Consider the following 11,431-nt stretch of genomic DNA (forward strand, 5'->3'; position numbering starts at 1 on the left):
CCAGTTCTCCGTTTTCTTTGCTATATATTAAACGCAGACAGATGCAGGTGCATTTTAGTTTGTTGTTTTTCCACGGTTGTAAAAGATGAAAGGTCGCATTATGAGTACCTTGTAAACTCGTCTACAACCCCGAGTTCCCCCACTTGTCAAGACGACTTCGCTGGCCGTTCAAGCGCAATTTACAAGTGGGAAAACGGTTGTGCACCGACGTAGCCGATTGCGTCCAGACACATGCAAATCACTTCAACACAGCATTATTATTATTATTATTATTATTATTATTATTTTAAATGTAAAATGTTGTTTTAGATTGCATTTACTTTTGACTGTGTTCAAGTTAAAAATCCATGTATAATTGAAGGGAAATCTGAGGAAAGCGCAGGTGCGCGGCGGGGCGGGTCGCTCCAGAGTCGGGGGTAGCTAGTTTTCGAAAGAAAACACGGCTGTATTTCTGGCTTCACGCCGTTGTTCCAGAAACCGATCCACACAGCGCCGCCCGCCGCTACTCCTAAACAAACCCCACACCGTGCTCGCCGCGATGCTCTCTCACCTGTTAGCCAGTTAGCTAGCGCTGGCTAACCTGTCAACAGAGTTGTCAGCAGCTCTGAGTCGTTTCGCTTTTGTACACGTAGCTAGCTAGCGTGGCTGCGCTGTTCAACCCGCACCAGGAAAACGAAGTGTTCAGTCTGCGAGGACAATCATCAGCCGAACAAAGAGGCGGAGGAAATGGCAACAGCGACTGTGGTAGAAGCTGACCCCACGTCCAACGATGATGGTGCTAGCGCTTATTCAGGTGTCCACACTTCAGCTTGGTCTGACTCTCAGCTTCGGAAGTATCCTTTCCAAACAAGACAGATCCCTCGGCTATCCCACACGGACCCCCGCGCAGAGCTCCTAATCGATAACGAGGTAATTTTGTCCCGCTGCTGCTTTAGCTAGCTATAGCTAACCGGTTAGCCTGTCACTGCTAACAACCACCTGAACCATGTAGCTAGCTAACTTCACCAGCCTGCTGCCAACAGCGGCGGTTTCTGTCAGCATGTCATGGTAGCAAAACTAGCCGATTGTTGAATAATTGATAACCGTGTAGGAAGCGAGGATATGTAGATAAATGTAGCTAGCTTGTGAACTAACGTGAATTGTTGAGTTACTCGTGCTTGTTGTGTTTACATACGCTCCCATAGTGTAAGAAGACTACATTATAAAAGTTTAGCTACTTTTACGTTTCGTTTAGGTGAAGCGACACTCCGGTGCACCCAGTGTTTACAGTTGCTCACAATGGCTAATCTCACCTGTCTAGCTCAGTGTGTTTGTTAGATGGTGCTAGCTAATTAACCAAGACTCTTAATTTGATGCAAATAAACTGGCCGTCCAGTTAGCTGGCTAGCACCAGCTATATGAGCTAGCGCTGGCTGTGTTGCTCTTGTCTGTAGCATGGAAACAACAAACGCTGCATGGGTGAATTTGTGCCCTGGGGGAAGGAAACGAGTGGACGTGCCAGCAGACTGCTGCTTCACGTTATTCAGTGACTTTGAGTATTATAATTGACATTAGCTAACAGCATACACTGCTCCGTCCGCTCTTACCTAGCGGTTCACTGTTAGCTACAGTCAGGCTCTTACAATAACACACGCCGTCAGGCTAATCTGGGCTCCACGCCTCCGCGGCGGCGGCGGAGGAGTGCGTGCAGCAGCAGCAGCAGCAGCAGCAGCAAGTGCGGCGTGTAGTTTTACAGCGACAGCATGTGACCGGATTATAACGAAATGTTAATAAAATGCCCCTTGTTTATAAATGTGTAAATCAAAAACAGCAACCCAAGTTCGTCTTTATGCATTTTCAATGTGTTGAAAAAAAATAAAGCAGTTTTAGAAAAGGCGTAACGCTACATTTTTTAAAATGAAGATTTATTGAAATAAAAACCAGGATAAAAGCAAAACACTCCGAATCCCCAAATGCAGGCTGTAATTGCATTTTTCTTTGCTTTTCTTTTTTAATCTGCTGCCTGGCGCTTCCGTCTCCTGGCTTTATCGCTCGCTACGGGCAGGAGCGGTCGGAGCACAGGCAGGCTGCACGCCTACGTGCTGGACTGTGTACGTTCCTTCGGTCACGTAGCACTTCTCACTTTCTCACTGGCAGCAGCAGACAGGGGCTTCTTCTGCCAAATAACGCCCTTATTCATATACGTCTTCGTATGTAACGTTACCACGCAGAAATGAGCATTTTATGACCAAGACTTTTAATGATCTAAATAGTGCCATGAAATGCTTTTTTTGTGCATTTTAATTGGCTTTAAATACTAGAACTTTTTAAAGTCTTACCTCATGCGACACCACCCTAAGCAAATGCATGGACCCTGGTTTCACAAAGTTGCATGCAATGCTTGCATGCATGCTCAAAAGAAGAGCACAAGCACTAAAAAAAAAGTATGTATTTGTTAAAATAGACCACACATATATTTGGCTCCTGAAAGACAATGGGGTGGAGGAGGAGGTGAGAGTGGGGGTTGGGTGGAAAATATGTTAATCCTTGCATTATCATGTCTTTAAAACATTTTCTCTACAAGCCAGCCTGAGATGAGGGAAACCAGTGAAGATCAAAATGTGTATCTACATCCCCACATTTCAAAGTTGAGTAAATATGTCAGGAATGTGTAATGTCGCTGATCCTAGTTGTGTGAATTTTGGTCGATGCCCCCAGTCTCTGATGAACTTTGATTGCAATAGGTCTGATAAGTTTAGGTTATTTACATTCATGGCACTTGGCTGAAGCTCTGATCCAGAGTGACTTACATTTGAATCAGGTTGTACAGGCAGGTGAATGTGAGTATTTGGAGTCTTGCTCAGGGTCTCATCCCCCAGCCAGGGAATGAAAACCTACTTTGCCGCAGGGAAGGTGGTGTTACCCACTACTACACCAACCTCTTTACTCTTTACTGTTTGTATTTCTGGAAAAAATGGATTCTAAGCTGATAGTTTTGTAAATAAAGGAAAACATACAGTCTAGGTACAGATTTTGTGGTGTTTGTTTATTGTTTTGTAGAATTTACATTACATCTTGTTTCTTCACAGGAACCTGTTGTATTAACTGATACCAACTTGGTGTACCCAGCACTCAAGTGGGACATAAATTACTTGCAAGAAAACATTGGCAATGGGGACTTCTCTGTGTACATTGCTGAAAACCACAAATTCTTATATTACGATGAGAAGAAAATGTCGAACTTTGAGAACTTTGTGCCAAAATCACGTCGGATAGAGATGAAGTTTTCCGAGTTTGTAGAGAAGATGCATCAAACAGAAGAGTCAAATGGAAAAGAGAGGTAAGTGTGGATATGTACTGATTCCATATTTACAAAAGTGATGGTGTGGATCACCGCTGTAGTTCAAAATTAAGGGCATGGTTTATGTAGTTTGTGTGCAGTTGACCAGTTTGAGTCCAAAGTGTTAAGCTTACAATGAAATGCTGTAAACAGCAGGTTTGCAAAGATGAGGTACTAAAACCTAATCTGGGAAATAAAACTGCTGCAGGGCAAACCAGAGGGCATGAGTAAGCTGTTACCCGGCCAGCTGAAGAGCAGACCACTGACCTCTTCATGCAAGGTTTGGCTGCCATACCCCTTCCTAATTTAGACACCTTGCTTTAATATTTGCAATCCCTATCGTTATGACAAAGCATATGTATAGTAACAGAGAGTTTACCATGTTTAAATCTGACACATTCTTTTTTTTAGGAATAAGGGTTTACTGATGTCTAGACTGGGCTTATATGTTTTGCTTGTTTTTCCTAATGAGTGTTTACCTAAATATGTAAACATTACCCAAACCGTTCTCTTGTTTTCTTCATGGTAGAGCTAATAAAATGGTGGGTTGTGATTCATAACTTTGGAATGCTTGCCATTTTATATACTGCCTCATGCACTTAGTGTTTTATGCATAGCTGAATGTCAGTCTGGTACAGTAGTGTAAGTAATGGGTTGATTTAAAAGGATAAAGTTACTAACATTTAGTAATTTGGGTAAGGTACTGCAAATACTGTCTAAGAAGCTGCTTCATACCATTTCCTACAGACTGAGGAGCCTCTAAAGGATTTGGGTCACCTCTAATAAGCCATTTTACTAAGTAATGTCTCCTATGCTGGGCTAGAAGTGGGCAGTATGACAGTTTAAGTGTTCTCGTGATAAATTTTGTCACAAAATTGTACTAAACATGTTTTCTGAATATTGTTGTCAGTATTTAGTAACACAATGGAAAATGGGCATGTCATGCTCCTGGGTTCCCCCTACAATCAAGTGTAATTTGCGTTTTGAGCAACTTCTAAAGGAAACATTTTCTGGATAAACTGAGAAATACACTGAATGGTAAAGAAGCATGTGGACTGACATGGTACAGTAATACTACCAGATTTTACACAAATATGACTTGTTATGCAGCGTTACACAGTTCTCATGGTGGTTATCCTCCTTATCCAGAGTAATATGTAATAAATCCAAAGTAGCATATTTAAAAAATATTTAAAATATTTAAAAAATATAATATGCTACATAGTGTTGCTTTAAAGAACACTGACCAATTGCAAGTGTCATTACAAAGAACACAGGTAGTGCTGTTTCATTGGATGTGGTGTCAGCAATGCTTTGAGAAAAACTAAAACCTGCTACTACTAGTGCTTTTTGTCTGTGATATTGTGATTTTCTGATCTTATGCTTTGTGAAAATGTCTTTTTCCCCCCGTATCACCCACATTTTTGCTAGACTGTATTAAGTTGGCTTTTGTTTTGTATTTAATAACTTAACAACCCCAGTACTGGCAAACCCACACTATGCACATTATTGTATCACAAAGCACACATGGTTAAACTCATTAATAAGTAAATAACAATCTTCTTGTGGGCTGGGATGAATGTGTAGAATAGGGAAAACACTGGAATTGGGAATTACTGATTTACTCAAAATTGCTTAATCATACATTTGCATTGTTTGGCAGTTTGAGTGAACTTAAAGTGAAAACTGAATTGAATACTGAATGTAACATAAGATACAACAGAAGTTTGGAAATGGCAGCTTCAGTAATCTGGTGCAGCTAATAATGTTTTTATAAATGTTTTTATTAGTAATAATACTAATAACCAGCTGTTTCTCCAGTGTAGTTAACAGAGACTTTGAGCTCTGTGAAAAGATATTAAACTGGGCCCCACACTGTCAGAGAAAATATTTTTTCTTTAACAGGCACTGTGTTTATAATTTGCTGGCACCAAAACGATCTGCCTTTAAGCAGCATCCGTTTTTAATGGTATGGAGTCCACGATGAACATGATCAGCGACAACTCTCAAAAAGGTTGTGGTATTACTGGTATTAATGCTCAATTGATATTAATGGGCCCAAACTGCACCAAGAAAACATTCCCCACACCATTACACCACCTCTACCAACATAGACTGTTAACACAAGGCAGGTTGAGTCCTTGGATTAATGCTGTTGTTGCCAGACTCTGACCTTGCTATCTGTGTGACGCAGCATAAATCAAGCTTCATCAGAACAGGCTACATTTATTTTGTCATCAGCTGTCCAGTTTTGGTGAGCCTGTGCCTGCTGCAGCCTCAGCTGTTTGTTCTTGGCTAACAGTATTGGAACCCAGTGTGATCTTCTGCTGTTGTAGGCCATCTGCTCTTTTCTGCTCACCACATCTGTACAGAGTAGTTATCTGAGTTACTGTATGTAGCCTTTTCTCTCAGCTTGAAGCAGTCACCTTCTGAGAAAAATCTAGAGACTGAAAAATAAAACACAACAAAAACTAATATATATATATATGAATGACTTAGAACTGCCAGAAATCACATAGGAGTGGTTGGGAATACAAAACAATTCAACATATAACTCACAGAGCACTACATTATAAACACCTGTACATTTACACCTAGCTACAGTCTCATATGTATATATAAATAGCTAATTGGTGGCTATATGCTTTCATTACTTGTTGGCTACGTAGGCCCAGCAAAATATGTAAACCAATGATGTCTGTATTGATTGATTGATTGATTGATTACACTTAAATTATACGTAAATTAGATTTTTTTTCAGTGAACTTTTGCTTTCATTTGAATGGATGACACATCTAAACAGTGTTAGGCTATACCTTTTAATGAACTGACATTGATTGTGTGATTTTTAGAGTATACTTGCAGCAAACCCTGAATGACACAGTTGGGCGAAAAATTGTTGTGGATTTCCTGGGATTCAACTGGAACTGGATCAACAAACAGCAAACCAAAAGAAACTGGGGACAGCTAACATCTAATCTGCTGCTCATAGGCATGGAAGGTACAGCACCAAAATCTAAATAAATAAATAAATAAATAAATATTAGTCAGCATTAGTCGTGTAAGATATCTTAGGAATTAAAATAATAATTAAATAATAATATTAAATGTGTGGAACACATTTAATATATAATTTCCCTTTATGTCTTTCATTAACACTGATTTTAATTTAATCTGTTTTATGTTATGTTGTATATTCCTCTCTTCATCCTCTTGCTGTGAAAAGGCAATGTGACCCCAGCACATTATGACGAGCAGCAGAATTTCTTTGCACAAATAAAAGGTCACAAGAGGTGTATCCTCTTTCCTCCAGACCAGTTTGAGTGTCTCTACCCCTTCCCTGTTCATCACCCGTGTGATAGACAAAGTCAGGTATAACATCTTGACACAAATATTCAATTTGATGTGTTATGTGTAATAAATGTACATGTACAGTATTGTTGCCATTTACATATTTTTTTCATTATAGGTTGATTTTGAAAACCCTGATTATGAAAAGTTTCCAAAATTTAAAGATGTCATTGGGTATGAGGCTGTTGTTGGACCAGGTGATGTGTTATACATCCCAATGTATTGGTAAGAGATGCTTTTAATTTAAATGTAGAGCAGAATGATTACAAATACTTAAGTTATTAAACAGAAGCAGTTCTTGTTTTGGTTCTGCAGTCCAGTATGACTGTGATTGGAGTATTTTACATATTTAGCCTATTTTATTATTTTTTAATATTAATATTTAGTATTAGTTTAGTGAATTTAGTACATTTAATTTTAAAAAATAAGATGGGGAGCATGCACAGGAATATAGACAGGTCATTGTTTTAGTTCACACCCAATGCAGAGCAGCCAAAACAAATGCTCACTGTCTAATGACTTATTGATCAGCTCCACCTATGAAAGTAGATAACATTGAATCCTAATGGTGTTAGTGATGTAGGCTGTGTTTGTTTGTAATACTGTAGGTGGCATCACATTGAGTCCCTGTTAAATGGAGGAGTTACAATCACTGTCAACTTCTGGTACAAGGTATTTCATAGATGTCCTAGATGCTCTCATTTCCCACAATAGAATGTTAAGTCTAAAGTATAGTAGATTTATTGAATGAAGTATATTTACAGCCTTGCCGGTTAAACATATTTGCAAATGTGTATCCAGGATAGAAACTGAAGAAGTGTCAGTGAATGCAGGAGCATTCCTTATAAAAATAGAAAGGCACACTAGTTGGACTTCTTCCAAATGAACCCGTACTGATTACTGAAGTGCCTCACGTGTTCCTAGCCTTTGACTTAATTTATGAACAGCTTTGAATGTGCTGTTGTTGCAATTAGTCTTGGCCTGGATAGCCTGGATGCACAAATTGAAGAACTGGTTCTAGTTAACACACAAAAAAGCCCATTTGCATTTTTGAAATCATGCAGCAGTAGCATCAGTTGTAAGGGTATCACCTAAATGCCCTTAGGTCTCTCTGGTCTTCAGCCACTGACTATCTCATGCTATGGCTATATGATTTCAAAAATGGTCCCCTGGAGCTTTGTGTTAACTAGAATCCAACAGTTCTTGGTGCAGTCTGTCAGAGTGAAAAGGACACTGGGCACATACTGTAATAAAACATTCTTTGTATTAAGACACCACTTGATATTAGCAGAATGAAATGCCTTTTGCATTATGTGATCTGTTAAATTAACCAGAAATTGAATGTTGTCTTTTCAGGGCGCTCCTACTCCAAAGAGGATAGAGTACCCACTGAAAGCACATCAGAAGGTGGCCATTATGAGGAACATTGAAAAGATGTTGGGAGAGGCCTTGGGGGACCCACATGAGGTACTAAAAAGTAGAGCAGTTAATCATAAAGCTATTCTATTTTAAACTCTTCAGCAAGATTAGTGCGTTGGAGAAATTCCCTCTGTATTTTGACCCTGACAATAACCTAGTTACAGATATATTTGTATCTAACCTGGTTTAAAGCAGAATAAAAGTGAACATACATACCTGTTACTGTTATCTGTTCAGGAAATGATGACAACAACATTCAAAAATATTCACAAATTTTTAATATCAGGGTGGGACATGGACGCATTTAACTTGCAGTATGTCTTTGTTCTACAGGTTGGCCCATTACTGAACATGATGATCAAGGGCCGTTACGAGCAAGGTCCAAGCTAATTGACAGGCATTTGGTTTGTGTGCGTTTGAGGGGATGCTGTATGTAAGGGATGTGCGTGTATGCTTGTCTACATTTAGACTTTTGAATTGACAATGTCTGGCAGTGTTTTGGCTGCCTGTATTTAAGTCTGCTTTGATTGTCTTGTTAGTCCTATATCTATTCAAGGAAGGTACCACTAGAGAGAACTTTTTGCATCATTTGAGTCAAAAGCATAGTGTGATACTGATGAGTGACATGTCATAGCAGGGAGGGGGAAGAACCATTCAAAGCACAAGATACGCCAACCGCAGCGCCTCGTTTTATTGTTGATTCTATCTTAGGGCAAGGTGCCAAAAGGAAATATCCAATTCTTACAGTTTGGAGGTTTTTGTTCATGAGCAAAGCATATCCATAAAACCTAACCGTTATGTTAGTTCTTCTTGTAAGCTTAATTAGAATCACTCCTAGAATTTTACAGTACACAGTAATTTGTGCAACAACAAAAAAAAACTTTTGAAATCAATATTTCAATATTTTATCTAGCCTGTGATTATCCCCTTTATGGCCTAAAATGTTTTGCCAGTAGGTTTGCAGTCAACAGGAAGTATTGTTTTAAAATGCTGAAGGAACGTGTGGCATATGGTCATAGCTGGGTGACTAAATGAAGTTTGATGATTGCTAAGTATTTCTACATTGTATTTTTTTTTTCTCATTTTATGTACATTCAGGCATATGTTTTATTATTCACTTCTTGTTTAACTTGTAAATTTGTTTGAATGGAACAATTTGTTTTACATGTGGTACAATTTCAGGACTGTAATTACAGGTTAGGGCAAGTATGTAATTTACTGTACTGTATCTACAAGGCATTTCCAATAACTATTGCTGTCAGAATTCAATAAAAGCTATTTTATGGGTAGAAAAGATCATTATCATTAATAAAACCCACCAGGATTTAATAATGATAATGAATCTAAAAAAGTATTATTTCTGAAGTTTTCTGATGATGATGTTTTTAAATAGTCCAATATTCTAAAATCAAACAAAAAGGAATGCTGTGTCTCCACTGTGCTTAATGCCGCCGTTATTTACCTACTTAAAAGAGATTTGATTAACCATCTTATTTATCCATTAGTTTATCTGTATGGTGTAGGTATCTTCATCTGTGGATGTCAGTATTTGTTTATTTTGGCCAGGGTACTCTATTTAACAAATAAATTCAGCATTAACAAATAGTCCACAAAAAGATTTGATGATGATCAGCCCACACTTATACTTTTGGTTATAATTTGGGGTAGAATGTAGTGAGAGTCAGTGTGTGTAACTACCTGCACATGTGCCAAATTCATTTTCCTAACATGGAGTTATGCTTGAATATCTGATTATTGGATTTAGTTGAAAGACTAATGGTTTTAGTGTTGTTTTTTAAAACGTAATGGCAATATTCCTGTGTTGTCTGTCTTTATAAAGACCATTGAAAGAGAGAAAGTTGTATTAGCACTTAAACTAATGGGGATTTTAAATGTTTAGGCACTTGCAAAAATATCCAAGTAGTAACTGTGCAATGAAAACACTTCAAACTGCTACTTGTTCCTCATTGAAGGGTGAAAATGAAAAGAAACCATTTTTTGTCATGACTGTGACTTTACATGTAAAACCTGTTGCAGAATGCCTAATTTTTGTATCTATAAAAACAGTTAATAGTCTATTGAAGCCCAAATGAATGAACATTTCTGTAGCCAGAGCATCTAAGTTTGGGCTTGTATCCGTGAAGCTTCTCAGAGTAGCACTGCTGATCTAGAGTTTGTCACTGTCAGTAAAGTCATCATAAATAACTAAATAATCTCAGCCTTTATTAGCATTCCTACTCTGAGAAGCTATAGGAATATAGGCCTTGGAATATGGGTGATTTGAACTCATTTGATCCTGGTTTGTTTATCTGTTTGGTGGAATTCACTACTAGCTATGATGTACCCGTCAAACTGTATTCAGGGTTGGAAATCACATTTTACTGTTTTTACCTGTGAGGCTCTAAAAAGAAAATGTATAAAGACCCCACTCAATCATTACTTGGCAGTAAACCAGTGTGTTCTCCATGTTGGCAAGCTTATCACCAAGATGTAAGATATTGGCCAGTTTTTGGCATTCCTAGGAAGTAACTGCTTTCGTAGAGGATTCTCTGAAAGAGAATGTACAAAGCAATTTACAAAAATGCTTAGCATGATCCTGCCCTCTGACCCCTTTTTTAATTGAACTGTTTCCTTGAATAACTTTCTCTGCTGTACTGTTGAATCGGATGGCTACTGAAATCGGAGAATGTTCCAACCTTTTGTGCATGTAGTTAAATAAAACAACCTTTTAGACACAAATCTCTCTTGTTATACTTCCTAAGTGCATAACATTGATACAAAAGTGCCAATTGGGCTAAACAGCTTCAGAAAACAGGACACTGTGTGTAATAGGGTATACAAGTCTAGTGTGTGGTATATGATGGAAAATAAATTGGAACTCCCCTGGCAGGTCAACAAAATCAGAAGCAAGATGCAACTTCTAAGCAAAGACAGTCTGCCAAGCAGAGATAGACATTCGGTCCAGTTACAAGATTAATAATAAAAAAACATTAATGAAGGTTAATAACTTGCCACCTTTACAGTAAGATGAGGTATGCAGCAGGAGCATCATCTCGCTGAGCAATTTAACTACACTTGGGAATAGGGTTCTCACCAGTGTACCACAAGTACTCCAAAGTCAGTTACATCATAGTTTTTAAAGTTGAAGATAAAGTTGACAGTCATTTGCATTGTGGCTGAGGAAGTGCTCAGTCCAAAAAGGGTAAATAATCCCATTATAGTGACACATGGCTGCAGATGAGCAAATAAGACCACAGTGTCCAAAACAAAGTACACCAGTCAGCACTGTTAGCTTGACCTAAACTTTGGAAATCTCACCAGGGTGCTAGATGTTTTTTAAAT

General features: G+C 38.4%; 1 protein-coding gene across 1 annotated transcript; it reads left to right on the forward strand.

Annotated features, from left to right (window-relative positions):
- Positions 1 to 367: 367 nt before the first annotated feature.
- Positions 368 to 10,828, forward strand: hif1an (hypoxia inducible factor 1 subunit alpha inhibitor). Its single transcript, XM_072678057.1, has 8 exons — positions 368 to 909; positions 3,069 to 3,319; positions 6,172 to 6,320; positions 6,546 to 6,691; positions 6,789 to 6,895; positions 7,279 to 7,342; positions 8,027 to 8,137; positions 8,423 to 10,828. Exons 1-8 carry the CDS (start codon positions 727 to 729, stop codon positions 8,477 to 8,479), a joined length of 1,068 nt encoding a protein of 355 aa, XP_072534158.1. The 5' UTR covers positions 368 to 726; the 3' UTR covers positions 8,480 to 10,828.
- Positions 10,829 to 11,431: the final 603 nt, after the last annotated feature.

The sequence above is a fragment of the Salminus brasiliensis genome, chromosome 4 (genome assembly GCF_030463535.1).
Source record: "Salminus brasiliensis chromosome 4, fSalBra1.hap2, whole genome shotgun sequence".
Classification (NCBI taxonomy): Eukaryota; Metazoa; Chordata; class Actinopteri; order Characiformes; family Bryconidae; genus Salminus; species Salminus brasiliensis.

What these genes read in the sequence shown, in the direction of transcription:
- hif1an (XM_072678057.1), top strand. Translation starts at nt 727, where the DNA reads ATGGCAACAGCGACTGTGGTAGAAGCTGACCCCACGTCCAACGATGAT. An exon ending in GAGTCAAATGGAAAAGAGAG is followed by an intron (nt 3,320 to 6,171) that starts GTAAGTGTGGAT and finishes TGTGATTTTTAG; the next exon opens with AGTATACTTGCAGCAAACCC. An exon ending in TTATACATCCCAATGTATTG is followed by an intron (nt 6,896 to 7,278) that starts GTAAGAGATGCT and finishes GTAATACTGTAG; the next exon opens with GTGGCATCACATTGAGTCCC.